The sequence below is a fragment of the Oryzias latipes genome, chromosome 16 (assembly GCF_053564925.1).
Source record: "Oryzias latipes strain Hd-rR chromosome 16, Olatipes_Hd-rR_3.1".
In the NCBI taxonomy this organism is placed as follows: Eukaryota; Metazoa; Chordata; class Actinopteri; order Beloniformes; family Adrianichthyidae; genus Oryzias; species Oryzias latipes.
The window spans coordinates 22,741,292-22,760,854 of record NC_136252.1 but is presented as its reverse complement, the minus strand read 5'-3'; the positions used below and the strand labels follow the sequence as shown (position 1 = coordinate 22,760,854).

At 40.1% G+C, this 19,563-nt stretch overlaps 1 protein-coding gene across 4 annotated transcripts in view; it reads right to left on the bottom strand.

Annotated features, from left to right (window-relative positions):
* Window positions 1–6,953: 6,953 nt before the first annotated feature.
* Window positions 6,954–19,563, bottom strand: part of grin2db (glutamate receptor, ionotropic, N-methyl D-aspartate 2D, b) — a 61,375-nt gene continuing 48,765 nt past the window's right edge. For all 4 annotated transcript variants that reach the window (XM_023964580.2, XM_023964578.2, XM_078932729.1 and 1 more), the window contains exons 15-16: window positions 15,665–15,900; window positions 6,954–14,012 (exon numbers count right to left, since the gene is read on the bottom strand). In XM_023964580.2, the coding sequence (XP_023820348.1) occupies window positions 10,836–14,012; window positions 15,665–15,900 (3,413 nt within the window). In that variant the 3' untranslated portion in view covers window positions 6,954–10,835. The remainder of the gene's footprint in view (window positions 14,013–15,664; window positions 15,901–19,563) is intronic.

The window sequence follows — 19,563 nt, the reverse complement described above, 5'->3', positions numbered from 1 at the left end:
TGCTTTTCTACAGCACTATACATCTTTGTTGAAAAAAAAGGACCTTAACTAATGGGATCTCTTGTCGGACTATTGTCACAACTGTCCAAACATTTTCCATCTTTTTCCCCATCTTGTTTGTAAAACAAAATAAAACGAAACAAAAAAAGGTTAGTGAGAAGCTCTGAAACCACTGTAAAGACTCTTTTTAGTAATTCTGTACTGCGCCACGTGGCAACAGCAGATATTTGGCATTGCCTGATCAGTGGTACAGGAAAGACATATGAATATAAATACTTTTCTTTTCCTTTTTTTTTTTTTTTTTTTTACATCTTTTTAGCTCTTTTAACTTTGAAATGAATGCACATAAAATAAACTTGTTACGTATTGGCCACTTAAATTTTTGGGTTGATTCCTCCTAATAACAAGATCTGATCAATGACTAAGATTTTTACATACATTCATTGATTTCAGTGCACCACTCCATGTTGTTTAAAGCTGCAGTATTGTGTGGCTGTCTTTCATTTTAACCCTCATGTACAGACCCTCCAATTAAATCATGTTGCTATTTCCGGTGGTGTGAAAGAAGGGCAAATTATGATTTTTCAGAAGATGTCTAAACATTGAGCTGTTTCTTACAGTAGTGCAGGTTTAACAGAGAAACAAATTAGCAGTAGAAAAGCAACTATTCTAGATTCGGGGCTTTAAGTTAGACAAGCTTGCCTTGGGAATTGGCCTCTACCTAATAACTACGATTAAAAATAAGATATAAATGTTTCATCTTCAGTCAGTTTGCATTGAAAGACTAAATTTTACAATCCAAACTCAACACATTGACTTTAGGCTGGTAGATTCAACCAAAAATGGTTAATTTTAAAAAACAAAACTTTAAAAAAAAAAGGCAGAAAAAGTATCCTACTCACTTCCTTACAAGAATTACACTAAAGCCTTGTTTCCACTGATTGATACAGTTCGGACTGCGCGATCTGTTCTGGTTTAGTATGGTGCAGGCAATACAGGTGAGCCTTTCAACTCAAAGTTGGACTGTCACTGCACATGCGGGGTGATGCTACCAACAACAACAATGGAAGTCATCCAGAAGCTTATTTTTTTCTGCTTGGCTTTTGGAACTTTGTTTATAAAAAGCATCTAATGTTTGAGAGAAGATTGCGGGTAGTGGAGAGGAATACAGACGCTTTCTTGGAACTTTCCTTTGTTGTAATCACCTTCATCCAATCAACGGGTTTCAACAGTAGCTTCGCCCTAACCGGTCTGTTCTATTTTTCTATCCACCTACAACCAAGAATGGTACTGTTCAATCCGGCTTAATGGGTCCATTTTGAAACGCTCAAAATACTGGACTGGACCGGACCATCCCATATCGCTCAGTGGAAACAAGGCTTAAAGGTACACCTGAACACCTGTTTTTGAGAATAAGAGAATTAGCAGAAGAACCAGAAAGCATACACTGCACTTACTAATTGATGAGAAGGGTCAAATTATGGGAATGCATTCCTAACCCAAATATGTCGTAACCAGATGCCAGATCAACTCCTTTCTTTTTAAATCATATTTCTATACACTCTGAACACATATCAAATTGCTTAACAGCTAAATGTTGCCAGTTGTTAACAGTAACACTAGCTGTTAACACTAACAGTAAACACTAGCTGTGCTAATAGTAAACTATGACTGGGATTAAATGTAAATTGATCTCACTCGACTAACTAATGATAAAAGAGAAAGTAAAACTCCAGACCATGTTATGTTGTTAAAGTAGAAAACTTGGCATTTCCATATTCAGACATTTTGGTCATCCTTTAGCCTAAAACTCTGACTTTATAGCAGCACAGCTGAAAAGGTTAACTTGCAGCAACATTTTTAGTCTGTGTGTATTTTTTTGTTTATCTCAAAAGTATATTTAGTTCAGTTTGTCCATTTGAAAAACAAAACAACACACTGGTTTAAATCCAGAGTAAATACTTTTTTTTTTTTTTTTGCTGTTTTTTTGCATTTGTTACAATGCATCTAAGCAGCTGGAGAGATGTTTCCTTTATTGCATGCGGGACGACTGATGTCTATCAAAGTCCAAATGATATAGTTTAAATATTAGCTAGAAAGGTCAAATTAAAGCTGTGCTATAAAGAAGCAGAAAAAGCAAAAGTGAGACAAAAGGGAAAGAAACAGTTTTCTTCAATCATAAGTGGAATGTAAAGTGAGGACTGATGTTTTTTTTAGTCTGTTTCTATGGCTTGGTCACTAGCTATATTTTGTGTTTATCACTTTTTGTTTTCAAGAGTCTTGTTTTCCCATAGCCTCAACAGATTTGCAATTTCCGAATTTACCTTTCAGTGTGTTTAGGAGCAAGATTTTTTTTGCATTAGCAATTAGTAAAACTAACAGATTTTTACTTACAGGTGGGCCAAAAGTTGCTATTACTTTCCAGCATTCTTTCTAGCATGAAGAAAAGGAGTCATCCAGTTTTTTTCAGTCAGTTGCAAGAACTGGTAAATATGAAACATCACTGGAGTCATAAGGACCTTTTTGTGCATAAGAAATTGTAAGCGAATTCAGAGATTATAGAAAATACAGACTTTAACTGCTTTACAAATCAGTGATGGTGATGTGTTTATATATCTGTGGTTCTTTTTCTGGTGTTAAGATATTAAAATAGAAATGAAACCTACATGTATCAGATCCTGTCTCCGGAATTCATTAGACCTTGAGAGAATAACATTAGGCCAATGGCCAAAGTGAGATCATTCACTTTTGTGACTAACACAGCCCTGCTTTGGAAGCTTTTACAATAGTATGTGCAAAATACCAACAAGAACTAAAAGCCCCAGCTGTGCGCTGCCAAGGCTTTCTTATTGCTGCAGGGAGGAAAAGAAGGTTGTGAACAAAATGTGCTCAGGGGAACAGATGAAAGAGAAGGGCAGGGGATTCAGAAGAACAGGAGGCGATTGGATAATGAGGCGAAGGGAGAACATGGTAACGTCTGAGAATATCTTAATTTTCATCCTCGTTTCTAGGATGAATTCCCATTTGGGCAGGTGGTATTAGACACAGTCACACACACACAAAGACCCAAACATGGATATAGTGTGAAAAATTAGTGTGTCCTATATAGTGGAAGTGCCTCTTCAAACATACCCGTGGCACAATGAAGCAAACTTAAACCTTCTGTTGTTTCAAGTACATTCAATGCCTATGAATTTTTTTTAATGACTTTATTTTCTATTGTGGGAAGAAGGCTTTGAAAATCAATAATTCTTTTACTTAACTTTTGAAGCAAAATATTAAGAATTAATAATAACAAGTAATAAAGTATTTATTCTACCATTAAATAAACTTAATGCAAATGGAATTTCTTGGAATAACAAGCCCTTGTTAAGATATCACCTCAGGCACTGTGAAATTGGGATGGCCAATTTTCCATTCCTTACAGAACTAGTGGTTAATAGACAAAAAAATATCAAAAGCCCACATTTAGTTGTTTTGTTGTTGCTGCTTTACTGCTTGATTTAATTTATGATTATGGTACATTTAATCCCATTTGGCTGTTTGTGTTCAACAATATCCTGAGCCTGTTTAAGCGTTAAACACAATGATCTAAATCAACGTAAAGAGCACACTTCTTCCCCATTTGTGTGTGTATGTTTTAATCTAATTAAATAAATCTTGTTTGTCTTAAAATTAGCATTCATGTTATTGAGTAAACACTCATACCAGTACCTTAAAGACTACAGATGAAAGCATGCTATTTGCTTTACTGCCTATTGTGCAAGTGCATAAAATGCAAAGACAGACAAGCATACAGAAAAAAAACAGCAGTCATACATTTGCACAGAATGTTTCTGTCTCAATGTTTCTCTCATGCAAACAGATTCTTGGTATCATCTGTGGGTCAGTCAGCTCATTTATCCCTGATCAGAAGCCACAGTGCTTCTGTGAAAATAAGGAAGCAGGAGATTGGCCAAGTTGCTACGAAAAATAAAAAAAAATGAGATAAAAGGATGCGTGGATGTTTTTTTTAACTCCATAGATCAAGTTGATGAGTTGTAAAAGCCTGGGGGTTTGCATGCATGATGAAAAAGATGCAGAACAACCTCATTGCATGTTCCACACATGTGAGATTGAAATGTGTTTCATTGTATGATAGTGCAAGCAAACTAAAAACATACATTATTTAGATATTAAAAATGGTTTAAGTACATTTTTTAATAAACGCATTGCCAATATACTTCATTACAACTAGACGTGAAAGGTAAAGATACACAATTTAACGAATTTGGACTATTTGGAATGATAAAGGACAAGAGCAAAAATGATTGGTGATAAACAAAAGTAATCAACTTGATGGGAAAAAAATATTTATAAAACATAGAGGGAGAAGAGATACAGGCAAATTATGCAGAGGCAGAATGAAAGACCAAGACAGAAAGAGTGAGAGATCGTGTTAAGCCTGCACTGCAGACATGCGTTACAAATCCCCAGGGAGCCAGAGGAAGATCAGTACAGGATCAATCTGCTGCTCCTCAGCAGGGACACTGCACACTCCTTTCATTCTCACATACTATTTATGAATGTATGTGTGCGAGGCCACACCGTACGTGTGATAATGCTGTGTAACCACAGAGTTGGAACTAGAGTGACAGCGAATTGGAAGGTTGTGTAGAAAGCGGAGAAAGGGAAATTAAAGGAAAAAGAACCAGGTGGAGAATAAAGGTTGCTACACTTGATTGATGCTCATCAATCCACCAGTTCTGAATATTTAAGAATGTGTAATACACCACACATGTTTTTTAAACAAAATCACTGCTGATATGCCAATGTTTGAAGAAAAAAAAGTAATAGAACATAGCAAAAGTGATGTAGATTCTTGATAGGAGATCAAGGACAATTTTATCTCTTTCAGTGTCTCATTAGAGTCATTATAGAGAACAGCATAACACTGACCTTAGATCAGTGTAAGGATGATCCAGCTGCCTGGAACTCAATCTTATTAGACCGTTAAGTCATTACTGCATGTACACACAAGCCTCACAATGCAATTAGCTGTTAACCCATCACATTTACAAAGCATAGCCAATTAGCAAATAACAGCCACAAAAGGTGTACAACAAAATCTATTTGACATCCACTCAACATGTCAAGGTATTAAAGTTTTAGGAAAATTGTGTTGCTGCTTCGAGAAATACCACAGACTTAGTGAAGTTACAAATATTTTATGTCCAGCTTCATTTTGCTGACAAAATGACAGATTTTGAAAAACAAGAAAACATACAAACAATGGACATACACCAAAATAAATGAAAAGACTGTAAATACTTTTATGCATGTATGGAAGACCCTTTAAAGAGGTTGCACAGGAGTAAACTTCTGCTTTGTTCACAAAAAGCTCACCTGTATATTATAGGAGTGTTGAATTTGAACCTGACTTGTTTGATGTGCAGGCAGAGTCTCTGTGCAGGCAGAGAATTAGGTATGTTGCTCTCTTTGAGGGTGAAGAAAAGGGGATTATGCTCTCAGGCCAAATCAAGCCGGAATTCTGACAAGAACTGAGAACCCTCTGAGAAATGTTTGAAAGCAAGCGTGCACAAACTCACACAAACACACACACTGTCAAAAGAGTAGATAATATATGCTTTCATTGCAGACATTCTTCTATAGGGAGGTCTGATTGAGTCATACAATGGACGGGGAATATTTCAACAAGGTTAAATACACAAAGAAAGTAACGCTAAACCCTTACTTATAATCACATTTGTGACAAAGCAATTGGAAAGAGACACAGTACCACTGGCATTAATTAAAGAGAATCATATTTTATGAAGCAGTTTTTCAGGAAGTAAGTGCAGCACTGACCATCCAGCCCCACCCCAGACGGACAATGTCAAATAAACTAACACATTTAAATTAGGGCATAGACCAGACCAGTCTGGGCAACCAACAACATCACCCTACAAGCAACCTGCCTCAGCAACTTGTAAGTAGGCCTGTAGTGTTGGTAAGGTTACTGGAACAGAACTGGGTTCCACAAAGAGCTCTATCTCTCACACACACACACTGGTTTCTGTGGGTATTTGTGTCCTAACATTGTGGTAGAGTCTTGTTTTCATGGTGCAACATGCAGGCCATAGACTTGATGCATGCTACGTGTGACACTCCTGTATTTCCTTGATATAATTCATGGCCATTTAAGCCAATGAGGACCCTGTTTGAATTCTGGAGCACCACGCATATTTGTTGTCAGGTCTTGGGCCAGTGAAGAAAGGGAATAGGCTTTAAGCTGCACCAAGATCACTTACAAACTCGGGAACAAGAGTTTCCTGGAGCACACTGTACTAGACTGGACTGGAATATTTGGTACTTTTACTAAAGAAAAGTTAAATAAATGAAAGTGGATCCTTATCAAGAGGAAAAATGGAAAGAGAAGCAAGTAGGCAAAGTAAATGTGATTATTTGGACCTCACAGCTCTTAGCCGTGGCTGATGTGAAAGGAAAAAAAAGGACAATGTGAAGCAGAGGGTAAAGTTCATGAAGCAGACTGGACAGTGTCAAACATGCAGAATGTGCAAATGTCCTTTTGGTAGTATAAGTACAAAAAAAATACTTTTTTGGGAGATCAAAGCAGGTAACAAATCAGTGTTAGGTGCAGGATTAGGACACATGAGAATACATGGTGGATTGAAATGTGCAGTGTGTGCCAAGTATCCTCACACAGCTAATGTGTTGATGTGTAAATTTTTAGAAGGTGTTAAAGATGAAAAATCAGGTAAAAGCAAAAGTACTGCAGTTGCACTGCGGTGGGTTTATGATTCGTGCTCACGCAACACTTAATTCTGCCTGTCAATGTTAATAATACAAATCACTTCTCTTTAATGCTAAAAACATGCACAAGTTTAAAGGAAGAAAAGTTCCTCCATCACATCCTGTTTCAAGCTATTAGTAAGATACAGCCACAAAAATAACACAGTTCAGGTGGTAGTTTAATCAACTTCGCATCTAGCCATTTTGAGCCAAGCCAGTCCAGTCTAGATCAGCATTGACAGCAGACATGTTGCTGCCAGTTTGTCCATCAGCATTCCTCACAAACCAAATTTCTACAACATTTCCATCCACATTAATTACGATCTGGACCAATGGCTGATATTTGACCAATATCTTGGGAGAAGCCAATGAAATTATGCTATATTACCCAGTAGGCACCAGGTGGTAGCGGTACAAGGAACACCATGGCAACGCCATTAAAACTCCATGGCAACACCATAGCAACTGTGGCCCCGCTTGCTCGCTGGTGGTGTGGTACAGCCCAGACTTGCTACAGTGGTGTGGTCATTGGATACACACTTCAGTCACATCAGCAATAGTAACAATGTTCATAAATTATTTCTTTAGTCAATAATTTGATCATTATCGTCATCAACAATCAGTCAAAAAGAGCAAGAACACAGTATCTACTGGTCTCTGTTTTTTTTTTTTTTGCTAAGTAAAAAGGAACAGAACATGATTGAATGAAAAGGGCATTGGATGAATTATTTAAACAAGGAATGTTGCCACCAGGTATTAAAGGTTTGAAAATAAAAAACACAGAATGATTATTAATTCATCTTAAAAAAACTAGGAGAAAGAACCTTAAAGGAGAGTATCAGAAAGCAGAAAGAAAGAGTGACAGAAACATATCAATGTGTAAAAGCAGTGAATGTCAAACTGTTATGTTAGGTAGTACCAGAGGAGTGACAGTTCGAGTAGATACAGAAGAATAGAGTTTTGACTTTTACTTGTCTTTTTTGTCACAGGCACTAATGTCTTCACAGTCATATAGGAGGAATCAAAATTCAAAAATGATTTTTGTGTCTAGAATTGCTACAAAGCTAAAACATTTAAAACTATTTCATCTAACACTTCCTCCAAATATACCAAACTTAACTAATATATATATATATACCTGTATGTATATATATGCATATATTTATTTGTACATATATAGTTCTTTATAGATAAATAATAAAATTCAAAGGATGATTGAATACAATAAAATATCTCAGTTAAATCACAGTATAACATGGTACATTCTCAAAAACATAGTATATTTTAATATATTATTTTTTTCTCAGCATAAAATTAAATAAACCAAAATAAGCTAGAGGGTTGTCAAGAGCCACTTCTGTTCATGCAGTCACAGACTTAAGTTTTAGCGCCTCAATAAAAACAAATAATGCTTAATGACACGCCAGGTTTAAGCCCTGTTAGTTAGTGGAAAATGACAAAAGCAATCATACAGTTGCTGTACGATTGGCCATCCTGGCTACCAAGCTTAGGTTATAATTAATCTACACATCTTTCCAACTATAAATCATGGTGCTTTCCTTCAGCTAAGCATGCAATGTGTGTGGGGATTTTCAAAGGACAAGAAATGGTAAAAGCATTTCTGTAAAAACAGTTTAAAAAATTGCCCCGCACAAGCTTTTGGGAAAAAAGCCATCCGTAGGCAATTGAAAGGTACAGTCTGGCCTTAAGAAGGGCAGAGGAGTGAAAAAAGGGAAGGCGAGAAGGTCGACTAACCCTTCGATCTGTGACGACATGCACAAACACAACGCACAGCCCCTTAGTTATCGAATCAGCCCCCTACCCCCTCTTTCTAGCCATTGTGGATAGCATCCAAAAAGCTACAAAAAAAAGTAGATGTTCTTTTGCTACATCATGTCAACGCTACATTCAACTACAATAGAAGAAGAGCTGGGCTGTGGCTGGTCTTAGTGTGAGAAATGTTGGCACAGATTACACTGAAGATGGCTTTTTGGCACAACCCATAAGGTAACAGGCTACATATTACTGTTCAATCTTTAATATGTAGCATTTTTATATTGACGTCAGTTAACATTTATTGGGTGCTGACAAATTTGTCAGTTTATTACTCTCATATTCGACCGAATTAGCTGAAATGCACCTTACTAGCAAAAAATGAAATAAATAAACAAAATGTCTGACCCTGATCTAATTTTATATCATAAAGCAAAACACCTAAAGGATCTGCCACTGCTTCCCTGTCACATTAAAGGTGGGAATATTGCTCAAAGTCAAACAGTCATCTGATAATCTTGATAAAAGGAGTTATCACTGACTGCACTCAGTAAAGTGTCAGTTACTGCATGTGCACCTCAAAACATTCACAGTATGTTGTTCAGTCTTATTTGCCAAATGAATTCATGAATGAAAGTATCAGCTCTTGAAAAATGTCTTGACATTGACATATTTAAATCTTGCTTATGATGACCTTAACTGTTCACATCTGTGACATTACCTCCTCTAGTAAATAATGGTATCAGTTAAGAAGCCTTGAGATTGTGCTGTGGCACACGTCAGAAAAATACACAGAGGAATTGTGCTTCACATAATCCATCATCCACAAACTGAGCTATGGCACAAAAGAATCAATGGTTTGCAAAAACTTTTTTTTCATTTACCTCTGGATAAATCCCAACCTTATGACTTTGCTATAGAAATAATACAGTCTAGAGTTTTACTTTCAATAATTGGACTCACTGCAAGTCTCACACACATCTCAAAAGCTTATTTGAGTATTTTGCAGCCATCTAGTGCCAATTATAGATACTGCAACACTCCTTGATCTACCTATAAAAAGCTGAATTAAAGTGGGATGAAAAACGATTAGGTTTTATTTTTCATCTCCATTCAAAGATCATCAATACAATTTGGCAAATGCTATTAGATCATTCCCACTTCCAACACTAGCCACATCCAGACTCCTCTTTGAATAAACACTACTACAGTGAGGGAAACATTAACAGAGTAAAAACAAAGAATGGAAAGAGAAGTCTCAATGAGAAAAGCAAAGACAGACATGAAAAGAAGTTCTGCTACACATCTATGTTGTAACTTCTCTTGTTAATGTTTAATGTGTTATTCAGATTTTGACTGTTCAACTTGCAATTGGACCAGTGAAGACATGATGAGCTCCAACTCAGTTGACCAACTGATTAAAAGAGTTTCTAGAAAAACATGACATCAAATAGATGGTCCTGGGGTAGAGCTAGATGGGTCTGATGACGCCATGAGGTCAGAGGGCAAATAAGTGGCACTGTCCTCTCTGTTCTTTGAAAGGTGATCAGGCAGACAGTGCATGAGAGGTGACTGCATTGCTTTTCATATCAACTGATTTAAAAAAGGGAAGAAAAAAGAGAAGTCTCTCTAACACCAAGAAGCAGTGTCCAGTTCAAAAGCCAGCAGCCCAATGAGGGAAAGGAGTCTGACTCCACTGACTAAACACTGGCCTCTTTTGGGAGTAGTGGACCTCTCCCTATCCCACTGAGATGTGTTCTCAAAGCCAGAGGGAGGGAGACGTTTTGAGCATTTTCTTTGTGTGCATGCACGTGTATGCAAACATGACATCATTACTCACAGGTTGGAGGTTATTGTTATCCAGAGTTGTTACTCGGGGAGGGGAGGAGAACCGAAGATGACATCACAAAGCTCATTTCTGAGCAGAGGAGAAGTTCTGGGGAAGTTGTCCCAGGTGATATAACCTCACCTTCACTCTCGTCATCATTGGAACCATCCAGGCGCATGTAGCTCACCCTTGTGTGGCTTCTCACAGTCGCCCTCACAAGAACACGCACAATGGAGTGGGTTGTACTGTTCTCTCCAAGAGTAGGGTTAGAAATGTAACTCCTTTCCAGATTAGTTCCTGTAGTGATGGTTGCTAATTGATTACCTATGGCCACCAGGGCAGACATTTCTCTGGTGTTATCCCTGGCTCCAGCTGCCACGGCACCATGGTTTTCAATAGCTCTGGTGCTCGCTCCCACGTCTCCCTCTCTCCTCTCCCCCTGTCATACCTCACTTTCCAGGCTGGAAAAGTGGGCAGATCCTCTGCGTGAGCACAGGCTCTTGGCTTTGAGTGGCAGGTGGGGAGAGTAGAACCTCCGTGGCTGTGGCACAGAGCGCAGTCTTTGATACTGGAGTTTGGCACTGGCTGAAGCCTGAGCCTGTCCTGCTATCCCTACCCCTGCTGGTGGTGAGATGGAAGATGAGGAAGGAGGAGGAGGAATTGTCATTGGGAGAGAGGTGGGCTGTTGTGGTGACGATGGTGTGGGTGGTGGTGGGTGGTCTGTGGGTTGTGTGCTGAGGCTGAGGTTAGACTGGCTGCCTGATTTGGCCTGACTAGGATCTGGTTTGGAAGGCAGAGACTTAGGATGGGAGCCCCCGCTAAAGCTGTGGGAGTGGGGGATAAGCTCTTCTTGGCTATGGGAATGCGCTGAGGATCCTCTCTTGGAGTGAGAGGTTTGAGAGCGACTATGAGGATGTGGGTATGGATGTGGGTGGGGGTACAGACTACAGGAACACATTGTTGACCGCCCTGCGTCTTCCACCAATTCCCTAGTCCGCCCTTTGCTTTTGGGTCCTCCTCTTTTCAACTTTTTCTCTCCTTTGACAGGAATTTTGTCCATAGACCAGTATCGTCTAGGAGGAGGAAAAGCTGCTGGGGGAGGAGGCCACTGTGAGCCCAACCCTCCACTCCCTCCCCCAGATCCCCAACCAACACCTGGCCCTGAACCCCAGAAGTCAGCTCCAAACCAGCCCTCTGCTCTGGTTCCCAGTAATGAATCATCTCGACTGTTGATACTACCTCCTTTCTCTCTGGAGGGGTAGGTACCAAAGAACCAGCCTCCTCCACCTATGCCACCTATTCCAGTGCCACCTCCTTCTGCTCCCTCATCCCAGTATCTTTCAAAACGGCCAAATTCCCCTGAAGATCCCTCATCTGAGTAACTGTCTTCTAGCCTGGTCCTGTCTCTCTCTGACTCAGAAACTGTTCCCCTTCCTGTCCTCCTTCCCCTTTCCTCCATACGTTCTCTGACATCATCCCTCTCCTCTTCTTCTTCATCATCTTCTTCATCTGAGTCCCATTCATGAAATGACAATCCTTCTCTAGTCTGCGCTTTGTCTTTTTCATAGCGCATTAACAAAGGACGACGCTCTCCAACTTTACTGCTATCTTCTCTATCGGTTCTTCCACCTTTTCTCCGCTTGGAAGATGGAAGAAGTGGATGGAAGGATGACGGTTGAGCATTTGACCCATCTCCTCTTCCATTTCCCCAAAATTTTACAGATGCAGGAAGTTTATTTAAGTTGGGATAGCGCTTACTGTTGGTGTTATGTCTGGAATGAGAATGTGAAGATTTTGGCCTTCTCTCCCTGCTTCTTCTACTTTCTTCCTCTTCCCTGTCAATGCCCTCTTCTACTCCCTCTCTCCTGTTTCTCTCTCTCTCCCCTTCCCATGAGTTCCGCCCTTTCTCTGCAAATGCGTTTCTATACTGGGAAGAAAAGGAAGCATAGTCTTGTATTCCTCCTTCTCTCTCCCCTTCAGGTTCCCCTTCTCTCTCTAGTTCTACATCTCCCTCCTCTGGCTCAGACCGTTTTTCATTTCCAATGGATTTCTTTCTTTTCTTAGTTTTTAGTGCCTTCTTCTTCTTTTTCACCTTCCTACGCTTTCTTTCTCTCTCCCTCTCTCTTTCTCTTTCTTCCCTCTTTTTTCTCTTTTTGTTCTTTTTCTTTCTCTTCTTTTCTTTCTCTTTTTCCTTTCTCCTCCTCTTCACCATTTTTTGTCTCTCAGCATCTCCAACACTTCCACGCCGGTCCCTGTCATTCCAGCTGGCCCACCACTCTTGGAGCTGGGACAGCTGGCTACCCCCTCTTTCCCGTTCTCGTTCCCTTTCTCTGTCACCCCAGGATGTGCGTGGTTTTCTGGGGGGTATTGGGGGTGGCAAGCGGCCATGGCTGAGGGAACGAGGCCGGATGATTGAGCGTTCCCTCTCTCTTCCTCTTCCAAGGAGAAGGCTTGACTCCTCTGTCAGCTCCTCATCATCATCATCTTCTCCATCAAGTCCTCCAGTTCTGTCATCTGCGCTCCTGGAGGAGCTGTAAGAGTAGGTGGGAGATGAGGAGCGAGAAGATGATGCCGATGACGAAGAGGACGTGGACGAGGTGGTTGACGAAGCAGATGAGGAGGTATAGTGTAAGGATGCTGAGGGAGAAGGAGGCGTGTAGGAGGGACTGAGGGGCACTGGTACAGGAAGCGAGAGTGGTGGAGAAAGGGGACGCGCCCTCCTCCCTCCTCCATCCCTGACACCATCTCGTGCTCCTCCTCTTCGTCCCAAAGGTAGAATGTTCTCGTAGAGTGGTCCACCAGGCTCTTTGGGTTTTTTGGGCCTGCGTTTTCTCCAGAAGGATGAAGGAAGAGGGGGAGAGGGGTGTGGCAGTGGGGGTGTAGGAGGCAAGGGGGCCTGACTCTTAGGAGGCAGTCTGGGAGTACCCAGAGGTTTAACAGCGCCTTTCCCCTGACCTCCACCGCCACCTCCCACAACCTTCTTCCCCACCCCATGATCCATGCTCTTCTCTGAGAAGAAGGCCACGCTAGCTGGAGGGGGTTGGGGGTGGCCCCTTGGCATAGTCTTGGGGGTCTGGGTCCCTACTTGTTGCTCCATGCAGGGCCCCAGTCCCTCAGGGTCAATGGGACCATAATATCTTTTATAGCCATCAAGCCCCCCACCTCCTCCAGCTGCTGAAGCCCAGTTTGGTGGGACTTTCTGTGCAAAGGGTCCCATGTCATTGATGGCCCCTCGTACAGCCATGGGGTTGGTGGCTGTAACAGTTTTGGGCAGCCTCCAGCGATCCACCACAGCCAGTCGACGGTCTGGCCTTGGCAAGAAAGTGGAGCAAGGAAGAGGCGCACCAGCGATGGGGTTGCTGGAGGAACCCAGTGCTGTCCCAGAATGCAGCACGGTGGGAGGAGAACCTGGTAGAGGAGTTTTGTATACAGGCTGGGGTTGCTGCTGCTGTGGTTGCTGCTGCTGTTGTGCCATGGCATGGGCTGGGTTTGTCATTGATGTTGTGACAACATGTGGCTGAGCTGAAACTGTAACCATTGCAGTGTGGTGATGCAAAGGCAAAGATTTAGCTCCACTTGGTGCCGTTTCATCTTCAAAGCTGCAGCAGCTATACATGCCCTAATGGAAATAAACAAAATCACTATTAATCAGTGAACACCCATGATATATGATGGTGTTATATGATTTTGACTTTATTTGACTGATTAATTGAAGTTACTGCAACATATTGAATGAGATAAAAGGAATTTGTTGTAGTTGTAACTTTCAGTGTAAATGTTGGTGAAATTTTAGAAATTGAAAAGAACAAAGGAGGGAGATTCAGAATGGTAATAAAACATAAAAGGAATTGAACTTTTGTAAGGAAAAGCAAAAATGCTTTATTATTGCTATTATTATTATTTAGTCAATTGAAAAAACCTTGACTAGATGCCAACTAAAATTGTGTGAAGGATTAAACCAGACTTAGAGGACCCATATCATGCTAAATCAACTTTTTTTTAGCTTTTACATGTATTATAATGTTCATTACTTATTTTCATTTATTCACGCTTTTCTGAGCATTCCTCTTAAAACGAATGCCCTGAGCACCAGGCCCTACAAATCCACGAAAACGAGCGGGTTCTCACGAGCTGACGTAAACCAGTGAGAACAGCCCCCTTCCAGGAAAAGTCTGCACTGTCAGCACCGCCCCCCAGGCTAACATCCACACACCTTTTCTGCTGAGCTAGCAGTGATCTGCAAAATGTTTTCCTTTTATATGCACATCCATAGGTTCTTTGTTTTCATGAGCGGAACGCAGACACACTGCTGAGGTCAGCTCTAGGTTGCTGTCATGAAATTGGCGGCACCCACAAGGAACGAAAGCCAGTGCCTCAAAGATCAAGTCGTCTTACTTCTGGGTAGGAAAATTAGCTGCAAAATTACTCATATTTCGTTTAAAGAAATTCTTCTTTAGAGTGCCAAAAGTAATATATCATCATATATAGATATAGTTTTCTCTTCAAAAGGCTTAAGAAAAGTATGATATGGGCAAATGTGGTCCACCATGTCATTTAATGTGGCCCGATCATAAAAGTTTTTAATTTCTTAAGATAAAAAAATCAAAATTGGTGTGCATTTATTCATTCCTAGGGGGAATTGGACTTGAAATATCGGATTGGGCAACTATACATTAGGACTTAAACACTATACATATAACCTAACCTGACAGAATCAAATTTAAAAGAATTGATGCTAGAGTAACGAGCAAATATACGTTTTCTATGCAACTGTAATTGTCAATTTAAAAAGTTATAATAAATAAATAAATGAGTTCTTTAACATTAAGGAGTAGTTACGTTTATTTTTCATTACATTTAGTTTAATGTATAAGTTATATCTGGCCCTTTGAGGACAGCCACTATGCTGATGTGGCCCTCGGTGAAAATGAGTTTGACACCCCTGATATAGGCCCTTTAATCATCAAGTGTATGGTATGCAGTGCTTCCTGTCGAGGTCACTATTTGAGGAATTGAAAACACCCATAAAACAAAAAGATTTTAGTTTGAATTAATCTCACAGATTGAGTGAAAGAAACTAAAATGACCCCATATCTCACACTTTTCAGTACTCCCAATCATGAACAGAAAAGAGTTCAGAAAAACAACAACAAACAAATGCATTCTTTCATGGTGACACACAAACCTTTTACTAACAATGCAGTTGCTACATTTAACTTGTCATTTGAGAGGAAGTGTTGATGGTGAAATGCAAAGTGCAGGAACACTTACTCTGCTGATTGCCAAGAGGAAGTCCAGTTTGCCTGAACTAGTGGCCATGCAGTGTCGGAGCTTCCAGTACACTAAGTGTTCCCAGGCAAAAACGAGAAGACTGAGGCCCATGGCCACCAGGAGCATGTAGAAGACCCCAGCCATGTTGTCAATGTCCAGCTTACTGCTCATCACCTCAATTTTGTCATTATGGCAGATACCTGACAGCCAGAGGCGCTCCAGCATTTCAATTTCATCTGAAAGAAGGATGAAGGAAAACAAGTGGAAGCCAGTGAATGTGGGAATTTTAAATGACATAAAAACAGAGTAAAAGAAGAAATCAAACATAAAAGTGCATTAAGACCCACTTCAATTGTGTTTTTGGTATTTTTAACATGTTCTTGTGGCATTTTCCCATGATGGAAAAAATGTATATTTTATTATTAAAATTGTTGCGAATTCGGAGCAAGCAAAATAATGCTGTTTAAAAAGCTTGTAGTAGAGATGTAGAAGCTACAGTTAGCGGGCCACAAGCTCTGATCTCCACTCCGTTCTGATGCATAAAAATCCCTAAGACGAGTTTTTGTTTGGATCTGGTACTAAAGGTGCTTTTTTTAATTCAAGATTATATATATATATATATTATTTTTTTTTAAACTGTGATGTACAGCAGTTAAAGCATCACAATAAATTATTCCTCTTTGTAAAACGTCAATCCATTAAAACCATCTTTGAGCCACAACTCTATTAAGAACAAACTTCTTTGTCATCCCATTTTACATACAGAGGTGGACAAAATTGTTGGTACCCCTCAGTTAAAGAAACAAAGTCCACAATGCTCACTGAAATGACTTGAAACGTTCAAAAGTAACAATAAATTAAAATTTGTTGAAAATTAAATAATCAAAATCAGCCATTACTTTTGAGTGGTTGATACACAGAATTATTGAAAAAAGTAAACGAATAAAATAGGGCTGGACAAAAAATGATGGTACCTCCATAAAAGACTGAGAACTAATTGCTCAGGGGGTCATGATGAACTCAGGTATGTCCTTTAACTGACATCAAAGCTGTTTTCAAACTCATAATCAGCCAGTCTGCCTATTTAAAGGGAGACAAATAGTCACATTGCTGTTTGGTGAAAAGGTGTGTACCACACTGAACATGGACAACAGAAAGCCAAGGAGAGAATTGTCCCAGGACATTAGAAACAAAATTATAGACAAACACCGTAAAGATAAAGGCTATAAAACCATCTCTAAGCAGCTTGAAGTTCCTGTGATGACAGTGGCACATATTATTCAGAAGTTTAAGACCCACGGGACAGTAGCCAACCTCCCTGGACGTGGCCGGAAGAGGAAAATTGATGACAAATTGAGGAGACGGATAGTACAAACTGTATCCAAAGAGCCCAGAACAACCTTCAAAGACATTAAAGGTATATCAGTGTCAGATTGCACCATCGTTGTTTGAGCCAGAGTAGACTTCATGGGAAACGACCAAGGAGGACACCACTGTTGAAAGGAAATCATAAAAAGCCAGACTGGAATTTGCAAAAATGCATGTTGACAAGCTACAAAGCTTCTTGAAAAATGTCCACCAAACCAAACTGGAGCTTTTGGGTAAGGCACATCAGCTCTATGTTCGTAGACTCAAAAATGGAGCATACAACGAAAAGAACACTGTCCCTACTGTGAAACATGGAGGAGGCTCAGTTCTGTTTTGGGGATGCTTTGCTGCATCTGGCACAGGGTGTCTTGAAGTTGTGCAAGGTAAAATGAAATCTCAAGATTATCAAGGCATTCTGGAAAGAAATGTGCTGCCTAGGATCAGAAAGCTTGGTCTCAGTCGCAGATCATGGGTCTTCCAACAGGACAACTATCCAAAACACACAGCCAAAAACACCCAAGAATGGCCAATAGAAAAAGATGGACTATTCCTAAGTGGCCTTCTATGAGCCCAGATCTGAATCCCATTGAACATCTGTGGAAGGAGCTGAAACATGCCATTTGGAGAAGACACCTGTCAAACCTGAGACAACTGCAGCAGTTTGCTCATGAGGAGTGGGTCAAACTACCTGTCGGCAGGTGCAGAAGGCTCATTGACAAATACAGAAACCATTGAATTGCAGTGATTGCTTCAAAAGGTTGTGCAACAAAATATGAAGTTATGGGTACCATCGTTTTTGTCCAGCCCTATTTCATTAGTTTGTTTTTTTAAATAATTCTGTTAATCAACAACTCAAAAGTAATAGCTGATTTTGATTATTTAATTTTCAATAAATTTTAATTTATTGTTATATTTGAATGTTTCAAGTCATTTCAGTGAGCATTGTGGAACTTTCTTTCTTTAACTGAGGGGTACCAACAATTTTGTCCACCACTGTATGTGTGGTTGATTGCAGAGGTTCTGAAGATAAAAATTGAGTCATAGAAGAAAACATTGACGGAGAGAACAAGATAATGAGAGTTGAGAGTTAAAGTCCCTGCTCCAAAATTACGAATGATTTGTCATATTTAGGTTTAAAGTCCGGATCCAGTTTGACATCCAGGTAACTAAGACCTTCTATAAATGTATTAGTTGTCTTAGATTAAGCCCTATTGTGATAACCTTTATTTTTTGAACACTATATTGCATATTGCAGTATATCCTCTAATGTTTTAAAATAGCAAAGAGAAAAGAGATGGGAAAAGGTAGAAAGTCTAAGACAATGAAGCCGCACATGGAAGCAAAATAGCACTGACAACCTAATTTCGGCATTGTAAACCAGAACAAATGAGAATAGGCTATGAAAGAGGGACCAGGACAGACGGGGAGAAGGTTGGATTGGTGGAACAAACATGGTCAAGAGAAGGACAGCTAACAAGAGAAGTGGAAAGACAGCCTTATAAACAAAAAAAGAGCTCTGCATTCTTTCTTTGTCCACTAAGGCGTCAGGGGAAATGAGGCAGACGTTGTTCGGCGTGCTGAGAGAAGGAGAGAAAGATGGAGGACAAGTAACTGAAATTATGTCACTGTGACAAACAGTGGAGCACTCCTTAGTTTGAAAAGGATAAGAACAGGGAAAATAGTGGAAAATGGGATGAGAGAGCGAAAAGCAAAAGGAGACATAGACAGAAACAGAGAGCGAAGAGATCATAATCATTTAATTGTACTAGAGGGATGGTCAGAATCCCCATCTATGTGCAAAGCTCCTGAGGATTTGAGATTGTCTTCTTTACAGTTTCTGGTAACAAGGCAAGACTGCTTTACCTCTGCCTGCTCCTTTTTTGATCTCACTGGCATAGACAGTCTAAACTTTGCTGTTAAACCTGCAACTCGCTGCAAAGGTTGCTCATGTAACCATAGAGATAGATGGCTCAGATGCAGCAAATGATTTGTGGAGGAATTAAAGCAACAGATTCTCCAACAAAACTCGTAATGAGAGCTTTCTCTTACACAAAAAACAATGGCTATATTAGCTGCACTGCAATAATGAAGTGCAAAGTTTGCCTTTGCTGCATGTTAAAGTCTGTGAACTGTTTCACATCAAACAGCTAGACTCTGCTTTAAAAACTGATAAGTTACACATCTAGTTGCAACACTACTGTGCGCTGTAAGAACTCAAGGTCTTGGCTTCTTATTTGAGCCATCATTAGCTCTGCTTGCGAGGCTTAGTTGAAGCTGATTCAGTCATCTGTGTGAGCAGGCTAATGTGTCTCCTGTAGAACATCATTAGCCAGTCAGCCGTTGCCTGCAGCAACAGCAACAGATGGACACATTGGTACTGCAGCCCACTGGTAGATTCAGGTAACAACTCCCTGTCTTTGCTTTGCTTTCAAACACATTCCATTACTGAAAAGTCTGTTTCAACCCCACTGATGTAGACCAATTAGTGTCATTAACCTTCTGTCTAAATTTGAAAGTAGGCCTGCACAATA